This window comes from Dipodomys ordii, unplaced genomic scaffold (genome assembly GCF_000151885.1).
Source record: "Dipodomys ordii isolate 6190 unplaced genomic scaffold, Dord_2.0 Scaffold37, whole genome shotgun sequence".
NCBI classification, from domain to species: Eukaryota; Metazoa; Chordata; class Mammalia; order Rodentia; family Heteromyidae; genus Dipodomys; species Dipodomys ordii.
This window is the reverse complement of record NW_012267253.1, coordinates 15094850-15117016: the sequence shown is the minus strand read 5'-3', so window position 1 is coordinate 15117016 and position 22167 is coordinate 15094850. Positions and strand designations below refer to the sequence as shown.

At 36.4% G+C, this 22167-nt stretch overlaps 1 protein-coding gene across 1 annotated transcript in view; it reads right to left on the bottom strand.

Moving 5' to 3' along the window:
* Positions 1-8088: 8088 nt before the first annotated feature.
* Ccdc85a (coiled-coil domain containing 85A) overlaps positions 8089-22167 on the bottom strand; it is a 186493-nt gene continuing 172414 nt past the window's right edge. Inside the window, exon 6 of the mRNA XM_013017917.1 lies at positions 8089-9878. Within this exon, the coding sequence (XP_012873371.1) occupies positions 9789-9878 (90 nt within the window). The 3' untranslated portion in view covers positions 8089-9788. The remainder of the gene's footprint in view (positions 9879-22167) is intronic.

Genomic DNA, 22167 nt, shown 5'->3' with positions numbered 1-22167 from the left:
CTAGGCTGTCTGCAATCCCTGAGATTCGATCTTCTGCATGGTCTAACCGGCTGTCAAGACTTTCTACTTTGTTTTTTCTTTTCCTTCTAGTTAGTCAACTTTGATGGCTTCAAATTCTTTGTTGAAGCTTTGTTTTAGATCTTGTATGAACTTCTTTACTTCCTTAATTTGGTGTTCAATGTTTATTCTCAAATCACTTAGTTGATTAGTTATGGTTTCCTTGGACTCCCATTCCTTCTGTGGGTTCCATTCCCTTTGTGGTCTCCCTGCCTTCAGCCCTTTGTTAATGGATTCCATGAATGCCTTTAGTGATCTTTGTGTATTCTCATCCTGCTCTCTCAATTCCTGTATTACTCTTTGCTTAGGTTCCTCACATTCATGCCATTCCTGTAGTTCTCTTTGAGTGTTCTCAGCCTGCTCACACCATTTCTGCCTTTCTCTTTGAGTATTCTCAAGCTGCTCATGCAAATCCTGTATCAGTTTTTGAGTAGCTTCCTCATGCTCATGATATTCCTGTATAAACCTTTGGATTGCCTCCTCTCTCTCCCTATCACGCTCATACAGAGTCCTTTGTATGTTTTCAATCTTTTCATTTATCATGTTTGCCAGCAGTGTTTGTAGAGATATTTGGGAACTCTCCTCTGGATTATTCATTATCTGTTCTGTCCCCTAATTATCATGAGTGGGAGTTGAGATATCCGAACTTGCCATTTTTCTTTTGTTTTTCTGGCTTACTCTGCCCATTTGGGATGAAAATAACAAGTTTTGTGCTAGAACACTATCTTAAGGCAAGCATCAACCAAAGTCTGTATTTGCACAGTCAATAGTCTGCAGATACAATCTAGTTCAACAGATACATCTATTCTACATCAAATAACTATATATTAATGGGCTACAAACTGCAAAGAAGAATTTGGTAAACCAGAAATTATTAGGTTTAGGAAAAGATGTGGGTAAAAAATAGGAATAGATTGATGTGGGGAGGCACAGGGAGTGCTAACTTAACTAAGTCCTAATCTCAAAGTAGGAAATAGGTTGGATAGGATGAAAGTAGAGAGAGAGAAAAAAAGGAAGAAAGAGAAAGGGAACAAAAAGAGACCAGAAAAAATTTGAAGGTTAAAATTTAAAATTTTTTTCCGGCCCCAAAACAAACTATTCAGAGAAGAACGTGAATATAATGAGAGAAGGGGAGGGATATAAAGGAGATGTGAAAAACTTAAAAATAAAAATACTTAAAATATTACATAGGTATACAGAGGTAGTCCTGCTATTAAGGAATTTAAGCCTAGGAGGTTTTGAATTGAGTAATAAATTTGTGGATTAAGTGTGTACACAATGGGGGATAAGGTCTAATAATCGACAATGGGTTTATCTGAGGATGTGCAGAACAACAATTAAGTCACATAAAGAAGAACGAAAGAGAAGAAAAGGTGAAAAGGATAAGAATGAAAAAAAGATCAGAAGTTCAGTAGAGCTAAACAAAAAACAAAAACAAAGAAAAAAAAGAAAAAAAACGCCCACACACTTATACCCCTAAAATAAAATTCTAAGAGGGAAAAAATTACTAGAAAATAATTTTTTTCAAAAAAGGTAAAAATTAAAGATTAAAAAAATTTAGAAAACAAAAATTTTTTATAAAAGGTACAAAAAAATTCTTTGATTTTTTTGGGAGGGATGGGAAAAATCTTGTATCTCCCTTGTGTCCGTAACCAGCCTCTTGTTGGAGTCTCTGGTCTGCTTGTGTTCCTGTTGCTTGGTTGGATTCTTGTCAGTTTGTTTGAACAGGCAGAAAAATGCTCTGCTTTCCCCAATGTTTTGCGATCTTCCTCCCAGGTTAGTTCAAAGGGAGGCAGATCTGCTTTGAGTATCACAAAAGAGGGAGATGGCTTTTTCCTCGAGTTTGGAGATGCTGTGATGTGGCTACTTTCTGGGTAGAGTTGAGGCCTTTCAGCAAACAGTAGCTTTTCCCGGGGGCTGGTTTGTGAGAAACTCACAGAGCCCAGCCTGGAGCCACTCTCAGGGTTTCTGTTTACTGAATTTCAATTGATTGTCGAGGCTGCCAAAAGGAGGGGCAGCCTCTGGCTCTGATTACCAGGTGAAGAAAGCCACTCCTGGGGTTGGTGCCCGAGCTGGGTGACTTTTCCCTGGATGGAGCTGAGTCTGGCAGGTCAGGTTAGGCTCTTGTGACCTGCTAAATGACTAGTTTTCTTCCAAGGCCTGAGTTGGAGCTAGCAGCTCCGCCGAGCTTTGTCGGTATCCAAGATGGAGATCTCCGGTGCTGGGGGGGGAGGGGTGGCCTTCCCTCCTCTGCTCCCTGAGAAGGAGTGAGGATGTCAGGCTTCTACTCACGCTGAGCTTTGGTTCCTGGGTCGTCTCTGGTCTGCGAACTGCAGGATGAAGATGTCCGCTCCTTGTCGGTTCTTGCTGGTGTTGAGTAGAATCCGCTCGCCTGCTGCGTCTGGCTCCTTCGTCCCGAACTCTCTGTGTGAGCGCTCAGGTATGGACCCGGCTGCAGTCTCCGCCGCGACCCTGCTGCTGCCACCGCGGCGGCTGCTGGCAAGCGCTCAGATGTGTATTCTTGCCTTGGCTTTCCCTCTCTTGTCTAACTGTCTGTCCTGTGATGGCACACTTGGTGTGATTCTCTGGCTTAGGACTGTTCACTGGAACTCTAAAACTGCTTTCTATGCGAGAGCATCTTCCTGGAACCTCCCCCCAATGTTATTCCTTAATGAAATAGGGAATGGTGATGCTAAAGAAACAAAAGTACCCTTGAGATTTACTTGACTTCTCATAAATGCATTTCATCCTTAGGCATGAAAACAGATTTTGATAAATGCCTTTGTGAAATGTTCTATGAAGCTCCGGGTGCTTGGCCAACACCCAACAATGGCCCATAGAATCAGAAGCCAAAGAATCACAGAAGCTTTGTGCTGCTGCAATACTGCATTCCTGATTAGCAGAGGAATTTGTTACTGTGGAAATGATGATACTGTATGGTGTATGCTATCACTTCAGACCAGGATCTATACCGCTAAAGGTTCTGGGATAGGAAAGAAAAAAAAAACCTTCTTGGTTGTAAAGACAGAGAGGAATAATAAGTTTGACATCAAAATGAAGAGATACAAAGTGAAAACAAAACTACAGTTTTAGAAGGCTATACATGAATCTCAAGAAATGAGACTTTATTTAGGCAGTAGCCCCAACGTTAGAACTGATGTTTTAAAATAGGGCAAGTTAAAAAACTTGGAAAGAGAAAGGGAAGGGTAGAGAATAAAAGAAAACACTGTGGAAATTGGGACGAGACTAACACTTCCCTAAACTTTCAGACTTAAAATCTTTAGCTGCATTCTGACCAAATTTCTTGGCATGAAGCTCATGGATTGGCTCTTCATTTGGGTAATTTCTGCTATATAGCTAGGGTTTTGAGTTTGTGAACTTGAACATTTCAATTTCATTGTGTAAGAGGAACAGTTCTCATTCCCATGTGTTAGTCCTATGTACTAATGGAGCTCAGGGCAGCATCCGCATACATGTATACAATGCCCTAGCTAACATAGCCCCTTCTCAGTGTCTAGTATTGATGATTCTTTCAGATTACTTTTGCTTTCTTTGTCATCTATAAGTGAAATAAAGAACATATAATACTTGTCTTCTTGGTCTAGCTTTATTTCACTTCACACATTTTCCCCCAGTTCCATTGTTTTTGCTGAAAATGTCAGGATTTCACTCTTTACAGCTGAAAACGATTCCACCATGTATGTTTACACATTAAAAAAATCCATTCATCTCTTCATGGGTACCTAGGCTATTATGATATAGTAGTTCTTGAGAACAGCACTGTAAGAAACATATGTTTGAGGGTTTCATTTCCCTTGGTATATGTCCATCTATATCCAGGAATGGAATGCTGGATCTATTATTATTAGTTCTGTGAAATTTTCTAGTATATATACCACATTTTATTTATATATTCATCCAATGATGGGAACTCTAGGCTGGTTCCATAACTTGGCCATTATGAAATTGTGAACAATGTCACAATGACATAGCAATGTAAGTAACTCTTATTGTATGCAGACTTTGAGTCTTTGGGGGATATGTGCTGGAATGGTATTATTGTAAGGTTCAAACTGTAGTTTTTGTTTTCGTTTGTTAAGAAAACTTATTTCTATAGTGATTGAACTTATGTACATCTTCCTGTCCCCACCTCCAAAAGTGTGTTTCTTTTTCTCTGCATCATCACCACTTTTTGTTAATCACATATTTTGTTAATGATAGCCATTCTGACGGAGTACAATGGGATTACCACACAGTTCTCATTTCTCTTTCCCTGATGGCTAAAGATGTGGACCATTTTTTCATGCATTTACTAGAAATTTGTACTTTTGAGAGCCTTTTTTCCAGTTCATTTGCCCATTTATTGGTTGGAGTACTTTTCCTTGGTTGCTCATATTTTTTTTGATATTCTGCCTATTAACACTTGTCAGAAGAACAGATGCAAAGACATTTTCTCCATTCTGTTTGGTATCTCTTCACTGTGGTAATTGTTTTCTTTGCTGTATAGTGGTGGTTTTTGTTTTGTTAATTGATTCAGTCCCATTTGTGGGTTCTTGATTTTATTTCCTAAATTATTAGAAGCCTACCCAGAATGTCAATACCTATCACTATATCCTGAACTTTTCTCCAGGTATATTCATCAAGTTTCCATTTTTCAGGTCTTACATTAAGATCTTTGATCCATTTTGCATTAATTTTATATAGCATGAGAGATGGAGATCTAGTTTTATTCTTTTGTATGTGGATATCCAATCATGACAGGGCCATTTGTTAAAGAGGAAGTCTTTTATCCAAGTTTCACTTGTCTTTCAAAAATCAAGTCTGTATGTGTTTTTAGATATTCTATTTTATTCTGTTCTGTTCTATGTTTCTGGTTTCAACCAGTACCAAGTTGTTTTGTTAATACAGCTCTTTAGTATAATTTGGAATCGTTTTTGGAGGAACAGTGTATTACTAGAAGTTTGAACTCAATAACTTGCACTGGCACAGTGCGAATGAGCCACACCTCCAGTCATTTTTCCAGTTTTAGGATAGAGTCACATTTCCCATTCACATAAGCATCCAAGTCACCATCCACCCACCTACTTTGAGACTTAACTTCCTTAACACCGAGATGACAGGTGCAGACTTCTGTGTCTACCTACTTAGCCTGGCAATGATCCCAATCTTAGCTTCCCATGTACTTTGGGACCACAGGTGAACGCCACTGTGCCCAGCTAAGGATTGAGAAGTGGTCTCACAAACTTTTCTGCTTTGGCTGGCTTCAATCCATGACCTTTCCATTCTGAGTCTCTCCAATAGCTAGAATTACAGGCATGAGCATGTCAGTTTAATGAGTGTAAATGTCATCTTACTGAAATCATTGTATATACTTCTGCAGCCCACCTAAATTCTTTTCCTTGGCACATCTTCTTTGTTCAATTTTGAGCTTTTGGTTCATAGCCATGCCTTCCTTCCAGTGGTGTGTTCATTTTGGGTTTTCTATTCATGCTAGTTCTGAAATGTTTGTATTATCCTACATTTGGTTTATGATTAGTCTCATCTTGTTGGAGAAACAGAACTGCACTTGTGAGTCATTAAACCTCTTTAAATTGTAAAGAAAACAATGGGACAAACTTGTGGGGAGGATGTATCTGTAGCTAACAATCTGGGTACAAAAGATCTTTCTACCTATGTGTTACAAGTTCTGGGTATTATGTTCTCTTCTCCAACTCAAATCTTCTCACTTTATATTTTGGCCTGGAAGAAAAAAATCTATATTTTTCTCTGTCTGACCCAGGGAGCACATGGTTATGTGATGGTGCCAGCGTGACTGGTGATGGTCAGTAACTCATGGTCTCATTGTGCATGTTTCAAACTCTCTTTGGTTTGTGGCTGCCATCTTCCTGTATTACTACCCCCCTCCAAAATGTACACTGAATTATGGATTCATTTGTCATCCAGATATGCTTTTTCCTTCTTTCAAGAATTCATAGTTGGTCATTCTTATGGTCTAGTGGGAGTATATACTAAAATATCCTTAAAATCATTTTTGTTTGGAGGCAAGGAGCTGTAACTAGTACTCAACTTGATATTATGAAATTTAAGTCTTTATCCTCTCAGGGATATGAGAAAATAAAGCACTAAATAGTGGTGGAAATACTGTTTTTCAAAAACATGCTGTTCGTGTATGAGACTCAGACTAATGTCCCTCCTTTCTCCATTCACACAGTTGCCATCTGTAATTAGACATGACAAGGTTGATAGGCTGGATGATGCATATAGAACAGAACATAATAGTATGTATTTATGTACTTAGAATTTCCTCATTTGGAACTTACAATTTCTTTATATGGCAGTAGATAGGTCCTTCAGCACTGATTTTTTTTTCAACCAGCCAATATGGCTCTTTTCTGGTGAACTTGCTATTATTCCTCGGTAAAATAGATGCTATTTCCATTTGGTATGAGAAAAAACAGACTCGGTGAAGTTGTTCATACATATAGAACTATTTTACAGTCAAATGCTGACAGAGCTAATGTTTGCTGTCTAAACACTCTTCAATGCATCTCCTGTCACTAGACTTCAATAGAACTCAACGTAATGAGCCTCATTTCTCTGAGTTATTATTTATTAATTCCCATTCTCTGCCTCACCCCCAATCTCTTCATGGTCTGGTGGTTGATCCATATGAAATTAATGTTCTTATTTTTCAAAGATGGTCAAATATTGGCAAGTTCATTTGATTCTCCAGAAGCCAATATATGAATTTTCTATAGAAGCATCTTGAGCCTATTGGGAATATATCTTTTCCAGAAATAAATGCCAACACTCTAATGTAGGTAAGTTTACCACTGAAGCAAAGAGATAACAGACATCAAGAAGCTTACTGTAGAGGGCAAATTCTGAGCATGAGTGGAAATCATTAGGTTCACTTTGATCAAGCAAATGGCTATCCAATACAATCTTATCTAGATATCAAGGATATAAAAAGTGCTCCCTGACATCCAAGACACAATTCTTTCATATGTGTCTGAGGTAGTCAGCACACTGTGTCAGGAACCAACACCGGGTTTACCCAGATGGCAGTGGTAGGCATTCATTGAATGTTCATTGAGCTAAGGAACAATCATCCCAATTAGACTGTCAGTGTTTCACTGAATGTAACATGAGATGATCTGAATTTTCTACAATGCCTTAAGCATGTGCTAAAACATGAAAGGCACTCATTAAAAGCTAGATTGTGATTGTCAGTCTATCAGCTTCAGAGCTTAAAAAAAAACACTGTCAAGATATGTAAATTAACCTTTGTCCCATGAAAGATTAATCATAAAGATAAGATCATAAACTTATGCAAGTCACCTAAGACAATGGTGCTAGTCATTTTGATCAATGCATCTGTCACTTAAAGTTGAGGCTAATGCTAAATGTAGGAATCTTTATTTCAGAAACTTATTAATGATTTACATGGAGAACCAGGGTGTGTGTTTTCCTGTTTATGCTTTGGTCATATTATCTATTACTCAGGTAGTCAATAAGGTGTAAGTTTCATAAATAATTTTCTTAGTGAATGAAACTTAAGTTTATGTGAATTAGATAAAAGAAGATTGCACAACATAAACTAACTTAAAAATATTCTTAAATATCACTAAATAATCATCTTAATTTTTAACTACATGAAGATAGAGAATAGTGTAAATTAAGATATCTCTGAATATAGGAAGTGGTGCTGTGGCTCAAGCGGTAGAGAGCTCACCTTGAGCTGAAGAGCGCAGTGACAGCACCCAAGCCCAGAGGTCAAGCCCCATGAACAACCAAAAAAAATGCTAAAAGATATCTCTGAATATTAAGCCACTATTTACAAGAATACTTAAAAGCACACCCTCTTTATATTTAAGATACGGGATCATCTCTATCACCATTGACAGCATCACATGAAGGCATGATAATATTTAATGAGGAATAGAAACCTATTCAACAAAGAGAAAAGATCTGAAAGAAGACAAAAAACAAAACCACTTGAGATTAAATAATTTATTACCATTGCTAAGATGAACACGTATACTTAATACTCAGTTTTAGGTGGAACTTTAAAAAAATAGTTTTAATACAGTATCAAAATTTACACAAGTATTTTCTCAAAAGACGTGGGTTCCTCCAATTAGCTTCTTCAGGCTCTGCCGCACACACAAAAAACTTGTTTCAAATGTCTTCAGGGTGGAAGAATGCAACAAATTCAGGATGAAAGCTCTTCTGTGACCAAAGGTGTAAATATAGCAAGCAATTTTCTTTTACACAATAATAATATTTAAAAATATAACATCTTAAAAGAAAGGCTTAAACTCTAACCCAATTGTGATACAGAAAGAGATAATTCTATAGTAAATGAATTCACAAAATTTTTCTGAAAATAGAGGGCAAGTCTTTCAACACAGTTAAACTTTTTCCTTTTAAGTACTACAAAATTCCTTCAGGTTTTGCCACTAATGACCATTAATACATTGTAATGAGCCCATTTAGAAACAACAAAGATCATTTGCCGTGATTTAGAAGATATGCCCAAAATGGGAATTGTTGCATCCCTCCTTTTATAACCTTAAACTACAGTAGAAAGGTAGCATTCTGTCAACAGGCCTCTTGCACATTCATCCAGGAAACTATCATTGAATTTAGAGAAACACAAAATATCTATCATAGCATTTCTGATACACACATTCTAATATTATATATCTCTACCAAAAAATAAGGAATAAACTAAGCAAAGCTAGCACGCCTCTTTTTCAAATCTCAAGCAATCTGAACAAGAGCTTTAGCCTCAATAATGAAGGGCATGCGTTAGGAAAGATAGCTAGCTGCAGGAGACAAAGCTGTTCCCCCCATAAATGCAGTGCAATATTTTAAAGTTTACATGAAGTTTATTAAACATACAGCATGTCTAAAAACTAAGTTGTAGAAATTGATATCACAGCTCAAAACACTTAGAAAATTATGTTTGCTTGTTTTTCAGTTGAAATTGATATACTGTGTGAGTATGGAGGTTGACAAGTCCCCAAGATGTACCTTTTGAGCAATCATCAAGATTAACAAAAAACACCTACTTATTTTGCTCAGCTGAAATAAGTGATACTCTCTGGTGAGCACTTACAAAGTCTTTCTATCCTTCTAGCTGGTAAAACAACTTATGTGGTATATTTAGCACCTTAAAAGTCAAAACAAAATCCTAGAAACCAAATAGTCTCCCACATCCTCATTATGTATGCATCAGGAACGAATATTTCCTTTATTGAAGTGTAAGAGGTAAAAGAGGAAGTTTCCCAACTGTCACTCTCAGGAAGCTGGAAAAATGCCTCTTCTTATCTCCTTACATCATGGTAAAGGTTCCCACTTTTAGATGCCATGAATCAATTCAATCAAAGCCAGTGAGGCTCTCTGAGATGCTGACAATAATGCAGGTTTCCCAATTGCAATCTTAAATCTGGGGAGTTAATACCACTTTAGCTCTAATGAAAACATGACTACTAAAACGGTGATGTATTTTTTCAAATCTACACTGTTTGGAATTTCCTGTTATGAACACTGAAGTTAGACACACAAAATATATCAGCGTGATGGGGGACGTTATAGAGGGGAGATATGTGCAATGTACAATCATTCCATGAGTCTAGGTCTATGGAAATATACTCTTTACTTTTCGTTCTTCTTTTATTTTTTCTCTGGCAGTGGTGATCTTATGTCTGAAAGAAGAGCAATCTTCACATTGGCCCTTTGTACTGGTTGCCTGACAAATGTTGCCTAATTCCAGGACACGAACCTGCAGCATCTCCAAGTTTCCTCCACACAACCTTAAAAAGAAAGGAGAAAGAAAAGAAGTAAGTATCTTATATGTCTTCTTCCACAAAGAGAATTCTGAGTCTCAAGAGGAATCTATGGAGAAGAGCAGAAATGGATGTAAAGACAAGAGACAGGATAGCCACATAAATGAGTTCAAACACACAGTAAACAGATGACACATCTCTGAAACACCAGAACTGCCTTGCAGATGGATGACTATACTGTGCTAGCAACAAAGGTCCAAATTCAAGAAGAGCCAATTTACTCTGGTCACCTCAACCTTCAGTGTCCTCCAAGTACTTAGAGGATTCTTTAGCAGTAATTCCGACCCTCAGAAATGGTCATTTTACGACTGGGAAGGTGACACAGTGGAACAGTGCTTGCCTTGCATGCCTGAGGCCCTGGGTTTGATTCCTCAGCATCAAATGAGCAAAAAGAAAAAAGCCGGAAGTGGGGCTGTGGCTCAAGTGCTAGAGCCCTAGCCTTGAGCTGAAGAGCTGAGGGACAGCACCCAGGCCCAGAGTTCAGGCCCCACGACCGGACCCCCCCCAAAAAAAAGAAATTGTCATTTTAATGTGCAGAACCCTTGACTAAGGACATCCTGATTCTGTATCAAAAATCTATACCAAAAGTTATCAAATATCTAATTCATGTAGGAAAATGAAAAAGCTTCTTCTCTTGGACATTCTGAACTGGAAGTCTTAGGGCTATTAGTAAATTTCCCTGAATATCTCAGCAAAATAGGGATCTCAGTTGTCACACAAGTCCTGATTACTGGAAATGTCCTCAGATTTCCAAAACAAAACCACCCCACTCTAGGGAAAAAAAATAAGAGTAAATTTAGGAATCTGAAATAAATATAATTACAAACTGTTCACAGCTTTTTTTTAGGGTTGTTAAGCAAAAGAGAAGATCAAGAGTTATGTGAGTATGAACATAGGAAAATCACCAGTAATACTCTGGTACACTAACATTAACTGCAATAAATATCCATGCATGGGTGTCATAAACCTCCTGTAGCAATTCACTATGAAGATTATGTTAAATTGGTAAATCCACAACAAAAAATAGTAGTGTTAACTGTAAAATTAACATGAATCCAGTTTGTTTTCTGCGTATTCACAAGATGTGCTTCTTGAGTTCACTAGGGAAGCCCAATAACATACATAGTAATGGCACAAATATAGGGTTCTGCTTATCTTCATTTGTATGTTAATGGAACGCTATGGTTTCTGTGTCAGCAGACACCACTACATGGCAGTTATGTCCTGTTGGACTCAAAGGGAAATTGTAATTAGGCTTCTTAATTATTGGGAAAAGAAAATACAGCAAGGGACAGCTCACACTATCCAGAAAGAACGTCTCATTTCATAATAAATTCACTGTAGAGGTACAAACAATGAATCAAGAAGCCAAAAGATGCTATGAACTTTCCCTTTCTAACTAATTAAGACAATGACCTCTGCTCAGGATGTCTAGATGTCTGATTTGGAAGCATGAGGTAGACTGGAAGACCTTACAGGGATCAGAAACATAAGGCATTTGCTGTCACAACCCCAAAGTGCAACTTCTCTTCAATTATTCAAATGTGGCAAAAAAGTGGGTCTTTCTCCAGATATTATGATGTGGTATAAAGAGACTCTTGTAGCAGGCAAGGGTAGTAAAACTCAAGAAATTTACAAGAGCTACCCAGGGAAAAAAAGAAAAAAATCTTAAATACAGTGTTATTACAAAAATAGCAATTTGTTATCTTTTAGAAGGCACTGTATTTATTTCTAGAAGAGAGTAACTAACCAAATGCTTACTAACCAACCTGATGAGGACATGGTACCCTGTACAGATGTCAACGACTTATCTCCAGAAAGAATACTGAAAACTGTGATAAAACTTCCATCAAGTTAAATTCTCCCTGAATCTTCTGACTGATATATTCTTCTAACATAGTGAGAAAGATTTATAATTCTGTGATACTATTATAAATTCATGTAGCTCCTTCTATAGTAGCCAAGTCTTTAAAATATTCACTAGTTTCCAGGAAGTTATTTATGAAATTGCTTTGTAATTGTTTTTTTTTAATTCCCCAATATTTACTATGTGGGTTGGTTTTCTTCCTCACCATACCTGGTGGTAAAGGTGTTGAACTCAGAACCTTGTATTTTCTTAGGCAGGTGCTCTACCACTTGAATCCTTTTTTTCTTTCATTATTTTTCCATGGTGTTTTAGTTCAGACTGGCCTGCACTATGACCTTCTTCTTTCAGATTCTATCTAGCATGGATGGTAAGAATACAGAGCCATAGCAATCTTATCATTGGGTGAGATGGAGTCTCATGAACTTAGTCCTTAGCTAGCCTTGAATCACTTCTCCCGGTTTCCTATAGAACTAAGATTACAGGCATGAGCAGGAAATGTCCAGCCACCATATGTGTTTGTTAGTCTTATAATTTATGATGGTGATACAAATATTTCATTTTTCAGTCTTAATAATCTTTTAAATCGGCATGTTCTGTCTTGATTTTTAAATAATTTCCAAGTATAAGTGCTTAAGAACACTTAATAGGGTTTCATTTGCACATATTCTAGGGATTAAAGACAATGTTAGAAAAGACAAAGTTAGAAGAGGTACCCCAGAGAATTGTAAATATAAAGAAGGAAAGTAAGGTTTGGCTTTGTGAAAATATCTTATGTAGGGGAAAACAATACCAACACCACATGGTGCCTTTTAAAGCAAGCAAGCAAACAAACAAACCAAAATAAACTCACAACTAATAAAGACCCTGTGCTACAATTTGTTTCTTCTGAGACGAAAGAAATAGAATTTCTATTATCCTGAAATCTTTCATAAGGATGAGATAGAAAGAGGAGAAAGCAAGTATAGAGAACAACTCTGGCATTTCTTTACAGAAATGCAGGCATTGAACACAAAGAAGATAGCTTTATCTATAAGACACATTAGTTTTCATTCTCTAGAAAGTAAAACCGAAGTTCCCAGATTTAACATACTAGGGAAAGTGGCAGGACCTACTCCTTAAAGACCATCTAGGTCTATTCCTGACTTTACTGTTTGTTGCAAATACTTTTACTTCAGATCTAGTTCCTTCAAAAACAAAATGTGAGTGTTGGAATCTTACCCAGAGTTTCAAATCCAAATTATCTTGACATTCAACATGAATGACATTGAACAGGAATGACATTGAACAGAAAGCAGATCCAGTAGCTCTACATACTCCTCCTTGGAGGCCACTGGAAGATGACCTCTGTGGGCCCTTACAGTTCCTGAACTCGACTTCTCATTCCATTGTCAATGGTTGAAAAACAGCCCTTCGTAATTTGTAAATGGATTTAAGGGCAATATTCAAATTGAAAATCTCAAGCCCAACTTAAAAAGCCACAGTGGTAAATTATGACGCCTAGAACTAGTGACCATTTTAAAACAGACAACATATATGCAGGAAAGCAAAGTAACTTGGCAAACATTACAAAAGACAAAGCAGCTACAACACAGGCAAGTATGAGGCTAAGATTCTCACCCCAGCACAGACAAAATGCCCACAGGACTTATTATGTAACAAGTTATCTCCACAAGATGAAGAAGAATCTGAGAATACTTGGCTCTAGTAGAACTAGAGCTAAAGGACAGTGTGTGGGGTGGGGTGGGAAGAGTGGGGGAAGGCTTGAACTCAGAGCCTAGATGCTGTCTAGGGCTTTTTGTGCTCAAGACTAGCACTCTACCACTTGAATTATGGCTGTACTTCCAGCTTTTTCTAGTAGCTAATTGGAGATAAGAATCTCATGGATTTTCTTTCTGGGTTGGTTTGAATTGTGATACTTCTGATTTCAGCCTCCTGAGGAGCTAGAATTAGAGGCACGAGCCACTTGGGCCTGGTGATATTTCTAAGCAAATTTGACATCCTAACAGAGAATAGAAAATATGGATAAAAGCATAATACAAAGTATAATCATGCTTAATCACAACTAAGTCACAAATGTTAAGTCATTCCTCCATAATATTTCATTTGGCTCCTTAAAACATTACATATTATATTCCTGATTAAATGTTATAACATGTGTGTGTTATTGATAAATTAAAATTTATTCAGTGATTAGTAAGAAAATCCAGACAGAAAATCAAGACATTAACAATTACACTGGATAAACATAATAAAATAACATCAGTTTTCTTAATGGTGTTCTCCAACCTCATATTTTTGTATTTTCTCTCTAATGTTTATCTCTGTCTCACCTCACTAATTTCTAAGTTTGTGTCAACAACTGAAAAGTAGACAACACTTTGCATGACATGAAGCACATATATGTATGAGGAGCTAATCAAATATTACCTAGCAAAGTGGTGATATTTTCCCAAGAATAGTTTCAAATACATCTGAAGAGGTTATCATAGGCTTTTAGAGAATTTTTTTTTAAATCTTAAAAATAAGAAGCAGAAATCCATTTTTTTTTATCAAATTTAGTACTATGATGGTTTGGATAATAAATTTAATACTTATATTGATAGGTGGTTCTGGAATACAGAATTGGATGATCATTTTTTATATAATTTTTATTTGCAGCAGTCTGGGGAAATACTCTACTACTAAGCCCTCTGATCTCAATATTTAGTAATGAGATCATTGTGTTAATAAACCTACAATAAGAGGTACCAAAGGTAAAAAACAACAAGGGTGATTATTAGATTTTTTCCATATAAAACTGTAAAGGCATTTGGTCAATACTTTTAAATTAATGCATTTATAAAGCAATAGCTAGGCTATGATGAGGGTTCCAACACAGAATACACAGTAAAGCACATCCAACTTACATTGCACATTTCTCTGACTATAGCTTTTTCTGTCTCACTAAGGTCATGTTCATACTCTTTACCCTGTGGACGATCTATAGTTTCCTGAACATCCAAGACCTGGATTTGTTGAAAAAGAAGAGCAAATTTCACATGGAGAAAAATTTGTTAGTTATGACAAAACCATCAAGGAGCTCCATTTGTCAAACCTTTCAGTTTCATCCATGTCTGTATATCAGAGTGGATTAGTATATTGCAAACTTATTTTAAAACAGTTGATTATTCTGCAATGAATTTGACTTGATTTTCAGAAATGGCCATTCAAAGCAATCATCTGTATCATTAATCACTGCATTCATAATGTCTAAAATAACTAGATGCATTTAATTTGTCACCAGATAATCTAAAAGTGTCAACCATTTGGCAACAGTTGATAAAAACTGAGGCCACTGTAATAGTGAAGAATAGGATTAATGATGTGTCTAAAAGTCCAAATGATATATAGACATGGCCTGTAGATAAGATGACTGAGAACATATTCATATAACCTCTCAGTTCTCGCCTGGACACATTCCCCGTGCCTAAGAGGGGAATGTGGAAGTAGCTCTTTGACAGAAATAAAGAGAAACACTGGCTTTTTCCAGTGGAAATATTTGAGCACACTTTAAATATTTTTCACTATAACAAAAATATCTAGGGATGAAATCATTTTAATAACTTCACAGGCCTATGTTTCTACTTCTCTAAATGGGTTTAAATGATAATCCTTTGAAATGTCTAAAGATTTCATGTTGATACTTTCTATGAAACTTTGACTATGAATTTTATGGGGGCATAAAGACTTACAAACTGAAGCTTTATAGCAGCATAAGAAACTAGTACTTTCCCTACAAGCTCTTAGAATGTACACTGAGCTGTGAAACTATTGTCACCATGGTCAGTACCGACGGCCACAACTAAAAGTGTCCTCTAAGAATTTGTATCAGTGAACATTTGAGACCTGCATGTCAAGAAGGTATCATAGATAATAAGGTTCTAGGTATCATAAATACTAGTTAGTATCATATATACTAAGACTATCTAGATGTCAGTCTGGAATAAATAAGATAATCCATCAACTCTTATTAACTCAAACTTCCTAGCTATATTTAGTGTACAGATCCCACCACTTTTTTAATGTCCTGCTATTTGCTGCATATTAATTTCATATTCTTTGTTTACTTAGGAGAAAGAATTGACTGTGTTCGGTGAATATTCATAGAAATTTTAAAGAGCTTCTTGAACCAGCTCACTTGCCTACAAATTCAATTTGTAATAGACCTCAGAGAAGTGTACTTCAAATCAGTTAATTTCTACTAAATGAAGTGAAACTCTAATTAATAGCAATCATGAATTTTAAAGCCAGAAAAATTTGTAATGTTATTACAAATGGGCTAATTTCTCACAATAATTTACACTTCCTCAAACCATGAACACAGAGTTCACTAAAGCCTGGAGTTTTCTTTGAAATCCATCAAATAAATAAAGATGATTTTCTAAAGTCTTATATCAATTAGCCTTAGAGAAGTGACCTTTAAATACACAGTGTCTTGCTTTGTGGGTTTTTTTGTTTTGTTTTGTTTTTTACACTGAGATCTTTTTAACGTGCACCCAGAGTGTGTTTGTACATACTTATGTTCTCATGACACAGTTAAGCCATGATGCAAACACATTTTGTATTCCAGGGCTTCTAGTTATCCAATAATGATGCTTCAGTTGCTCAGTTTCACCCATCTGCCAACCAAGGACACTTGTGCATTATCATAATATTTCCCTCTCTTGAGATAAAATTTTACATGGAAATTAAAGAATGAATTGAGAGAACACTGAGGAACTCTTCCTTGTTCTTATGTCCTCTGAATCCACACTAACTGCTGCACTGAAAAATTAGGGGCAGATTATAAAGTGACCTACTATGCTCACTGGATCCATCCAGTGCTTGCCATTTAACAAGGCAACAAACAGGCAAAAATGGCTTTCAAATGTGTGAGCAGTAGGGCAATGCGCTGTTTTTGGATTTCATGCTACACAATTAAAACTAATCTCTGGACCATTTTCCCACTCTAAAGTGTTCTCCAGATAGCTAGGGCTTAATTTGTGGTAAAGTGCATCCAAATGCTGCTGCACCGAGCAAAATGCACATCCGTGGATGAACCAAAATCCACCAAGGTGCTGGGCACTGCCCCTAGTTTTACTGTGCCTTCCCACAATTCCTCTCAGTTACTCCCTTTCTGAAGCATCCTAACTACCTTCCCTTATTCACATTCAATTATGTTGTGGAAGAGCAAACTCACTTTATATATGAGCTAATGCAAAATATACTTAGCATTAATCACCACAAATACAAAGTAAGTGTTTTTTAAGTTCTCCTCTACATATCTGTTATATACACATTGTGGAAACTGTGGTCCAATAAAAAAATAAAAAGCATAAAAAGTCTCATAATCAATCAGAAACTGCAACAACTTTTACAAAAGGTGTGAAAATTTTATATGGAAAAGGAATCATTCTATCTACATTACAGTTCAGAAAGTTTTGATTAAATTTGTCAGAATTAAAGATGTGTTTGAAGGATACAGTTTTAACACATTGGAAGTGTCTCAGATTTAAGATGATTTTCATTGCTTTTATCAGTTGTAAGTTAATTAACACAGGTAAATATGTTGTATACTTATTAGTAATTTTAGTTATAGACTTTGTTTATCATTAATTGTATTTATTTGTCTAAAAAGCAAAGCTCAAATTTTTGTGAATAGTAGAATTCAAGGCAAAAGTAAAAATAAAGTAGCATTATTTGTGAGTATATATGTAATCTGTTATATATGTATAAAATATAAAACACATGATATATGCATTTAAATATTCTCCCAAAGAGCATTATCTGAAATTTTAAGACCCAAGTTTGACTTAATAGAATATAGCCTGAAGTTTCTTTGAACACTTTTATCAAGTAGCAAAATTTCAATAGAGAAATAAAAACATGGTAGTCTTCCTTATTTTGTCCACCCTACACTGGAGGGTATCTACGCTAAAATATTGTACATGTAAAAGCTGTAACAATATTTTTACACACATGGATATACATGCACATTAGACTTCAACTTCAATGCAGAGAGAAATGAACCACATTACTAAAATTAAAATGATAAAAACTTAGAGATTCAGCCATAAGTATTCAATCCCATTGTCAGTTTAAAGAAATTAAAAATCACACTTAAAAATTAAGAGTAAAAAGATACACCACAAAGATTCTAAAACATGACGTATCTATGGTTAAAGGAAGACTGTGAGGACTACCAGACCACAGCAAACAAGCCACGACACAACTGAAGTTCTGGATAAATGGGTGCACACGTTTGGTTACCTTAAGAGAATGTACCACAGGTTCAGGCTGCTGAGCAGGTGTGGTATGTCCACTGAAGCTAGCTGGAGAGTTGGGTGAACTGTTACTCCCTTCTGCCCCTGATGACAACCTAAAAGAACCCTTAGTAGAAAATCAACAACTTTGTTATTAAAACAAAAGTCGTCCATAACTACATAGATGTCATTCAATATTCAGTTGCACTGCCAGATTAGAATTAGCCATCTTGTTACTTTTTATTCTATGTTATCCTAAAATGCCATCACCTTGTTCACTGGAATACATTTACTGCTCAACCAGCAAGAAATCCAAGAGCTATCACTATACATGTCCTCATGCCATCTCCAATTTGCTGAAGAGAGCAATGTCCCCCAAGGAATGGCCATTAACAACATTTCTAGAATGAGTTTTGAAATTTAAAGATACTCAAGAGCAGGGAATTCATAAGTTTTTCCAAGCTGAGTTAAACATGCTCACTCAGCAGGTCAGATGTCATATTCCATATGTCTCAGGAAATGCAAACACAGCACATTTTGCATTTGTCTCTTATAATTTCCCTCTTTAAGGAAAAGACCTATAATAGAACATTTTTAAAAGAGATTTATCAAAATTCAATTGTTTTCCTAAAGAAACGATGCTCTCATTTTCTAACCTTTTTAAAAAATAAAAACCAACATTTATACAAATTACATTATTTTTAACTTAGTGATTCTTCAATGCAGCTGGTGCGTAATCAGAACTTAAGGGTGATAATTAGACCTGTGTGAGTCACACCCATCTACACTGGAGCTGGAACTTCCCTCAGGGCTCTGTTCTTGCACACTAATGGATCAGTGAAGGGGAAAAAAATGAGCAGTCAGTATCTACTCTCCTAGAAAGTAAGAAAGGACTGGGGAAATTTCTAAGCCTGGTTTCCTTTTTCGAATGGCCACATAGTAATCACCGCTCCCTTAAGCCACCCTATCAATCCCAATCTCTGAATTTCTTAAATCCCTGACTGAAGGTATATCATCTAAGTATGAATAAAGATAGAAACTATGGTGGTTTGGGACATTCAATTGCAACATCTCCAGCGAGCATTCGGGGTGCACAGTTTAGATACTGGAGGAGAAAGCTGTACACACGACAATGATAGGGCGTGGGATGTCTGTGCCCAATGCTATTGACAGAGAAATTAATAACTACTGTTGATCTTAATCATGATCATCACTTATTCAATTTGGAATAGTTTTTTCCCTTCCCTTGTTGCTTTCAGTCCTTCCTATGTCCTAGGTCACTCCTCTTGCCTTCCGGCAAGCCTACTGAGGCCATGTGCTTTTTCCTGCTTAGAACTGTGCAAACAAGTCAAGTCCACCCCCAACCTCACTAGCCAACAGCAAGATGACTTGTTAAGCTTCTGTCCTCCACAGCTAAAGCCTTAACCAAGAGCAGGTGATGGAAACAGGTCTGTCAGTGATGAAGTTCCCCTCCCTTCTGGAATGTGAAATGATAAAATTTGTTTTCCTGTATTTACAAAACAGATCAAATCAGACATAAAAGTCCTTGACTCACAATAATAGAAGGGAAATTATTTGACTTTTAAAGATAGTTAAGGGGCACACCTCCCTCACCTCAAATTTTGTACAGTGTTTTCCTAGGTAGAGATTAAATGGTTCCAAAGCTATGGAGCTAGAGAGAGCTCTTCTTCTCTGAATGACACTGGTTCTCTGCTGTTCTCCTCTACTGGTACCACCCCCTGGGAACTATTAGGGACACACTTCTGAGTGATAGAGTATACACACATTTGCCATTTGGGATGTGCCATTGCAGTACCATTCCTCTTCTGACAGAGAGTACAATGTGGCAGGCATACATCTTTGCTAGCCTTCTACCAGTTCTTCCTTTCAAACATTTTCTGCCATCCTTGGTATTCAAAGACTTTCTTGCCACATTTGTCCAAAAGGTAGGTGTTTCAATACCAGGATGATTTGCTTGAGCAAAACAGTTCTATCTTTCAGGGCATCTTGGTTTAGCATTATTTAAATCTACATAAAGTTCTATTCTGGTCACATTTATTCAGACACAAAGCAAATACTCTTTTATTAAAGTAGTTTCCTTTCAAATGTGTGTGAGGGGGGATTATAATTGGATCTTTTCTGGAATATTTCCTAGAGTATTTTCCTGGGGAAAAAAATGTATCTTTTCAAGATTAAATTTTGACTTCAAATTAGCCTTAAGAGACATGGGCTAGTGATCAAGGTTCATATTTAGTATATTTTTTTCTTTTCTTTTTTTCTTTCTACCCAAAGATAATCAAATGCCTGGTAAAGTTTATTACCAAGAGGTGTAGAATGTTTTACAATGATAACAACATAGAATCTCATTCTATCTCATTTAGTATGATAAAAATAGAAAGTTGGCTTGCTCCTGCTTGGGTGCATAAGACCAATAGTTCCAGAATTTTCTAGGTTTGGTTGCTATGTACTCTCGATTGACTAATATATTTTCACAAAATTGTTTTTTTCTTAATGATACTGAGTGGAATGCCAGTTTACTAAATGATGTTAAATAGTCTCTCGAAGCTTATTTAAATAAAATTAAGACCTTTTATTTAAATGGTACTTGGCTGACTCAGGGGTCTAGGAAAATAAATGGTAGAAAACCTCACTAAAATGGGAAATGTGGTTCTCAGCTTGGGTTGTTTTAAAGCTATTGGTGAACACAGAATGCTAATATTTGAATATGGACTGTTTCTCAGTCAACAATCAAATAGAAAGTACAGGAACACTTTTCTGGGCTGGCCCAGAAAACTAATATCTGATGGTGATAGTTCATTTTCATTGTCAATGACCTTTCATATTCTGTTCATTAAAGGGCCAGGATACTTTTGTTCCCCTCTCCTGTTTGGGGTGATTAACTTTCATACCCAGATTTAGGGAAAAGAAAACACTGAAGACCACTAGTTAGGAGGCCCAAGAATTATTCCCATCTCCCTCCCAAGTTTTAGACATACGTTTACTTCCATGTGTGCAGATTTGTTCTCTATCCCCAAGTGTAAGGTTTCTGGTTATGCACAAGAAAATGCAGGCAGCTGACTTGTCTTCACTCACCGGGAGAGTGGGCAGGCAGCGTCCTATTCCTCGGCACTCTTGCCACCACTGCAAGACCCGCCGGGCTCTGGGCCCCCAGCCTTTCTCCATATTTGAGCTGTTTCTAGTTGGAAGTTGCCTTCTATTCTGGGTGGCCTTATATTTGGAACAATATGGTACAATCACTCAGAAAATTACTCTTTCCCATGACCAAGAAAGCAGATAGAATGAGAAGCTTAATGAAATGAACCACAATGACCACAATGTAAGCTATAAACATGCACCTCTATCTTCACATAAATAACTAAATAAATAAGTCTAGCAACAACCATAAGCTCTGTGTGTTAGCACTAATACTTCTTTTAACTGTTTGGCAAAAATGCAATTCTAAAGCTATCAAAATGGTAAATGAGAAGAGATAGAAGTATAGGAAAATCTAGAAGCTACTTAAATAACTTTATTGTGTAGGGTTTACTTACAAGAAACATGACTATCATATGTCTTCCAGGTAGTAAAAGTGTGCAACTTCAGAAATTGTTTAAAATGCATTTGGAAATATTATGCTCTTTGGTAAAGTATCACAAGTTATATATACATATGTGTGTATATATATGGAATTAATCTGTCATTTTTCTAAAAAAATCTATGCAAGTACTATATATATATATATATATATATATATATACACACACACACTCAATAGTATGCAGAAAAACTGACACTGCATCCAATTTTCAACAAAATTCCTGCATAATGAAGAGTACAGTGAGCTACAAGGGCATCATTGCATTAAAATAAGTTTTCATAGGATATCTACATAATTATAAAATTTTCTATTAGTCAAATCATTTCCAAATTTCTGTACCTATTGGAACTAAGGATCACTAGGGTCATAATAATCATGTCAACATAACAATATTAATTTGGACATAATACTTTGGACAGTTATTTCATATATAAATGTCTAACCTATTTCCATCATTAAAATAATTATATCCAAATGTATATAATATGATTGGCGGTCTCAACATTACTA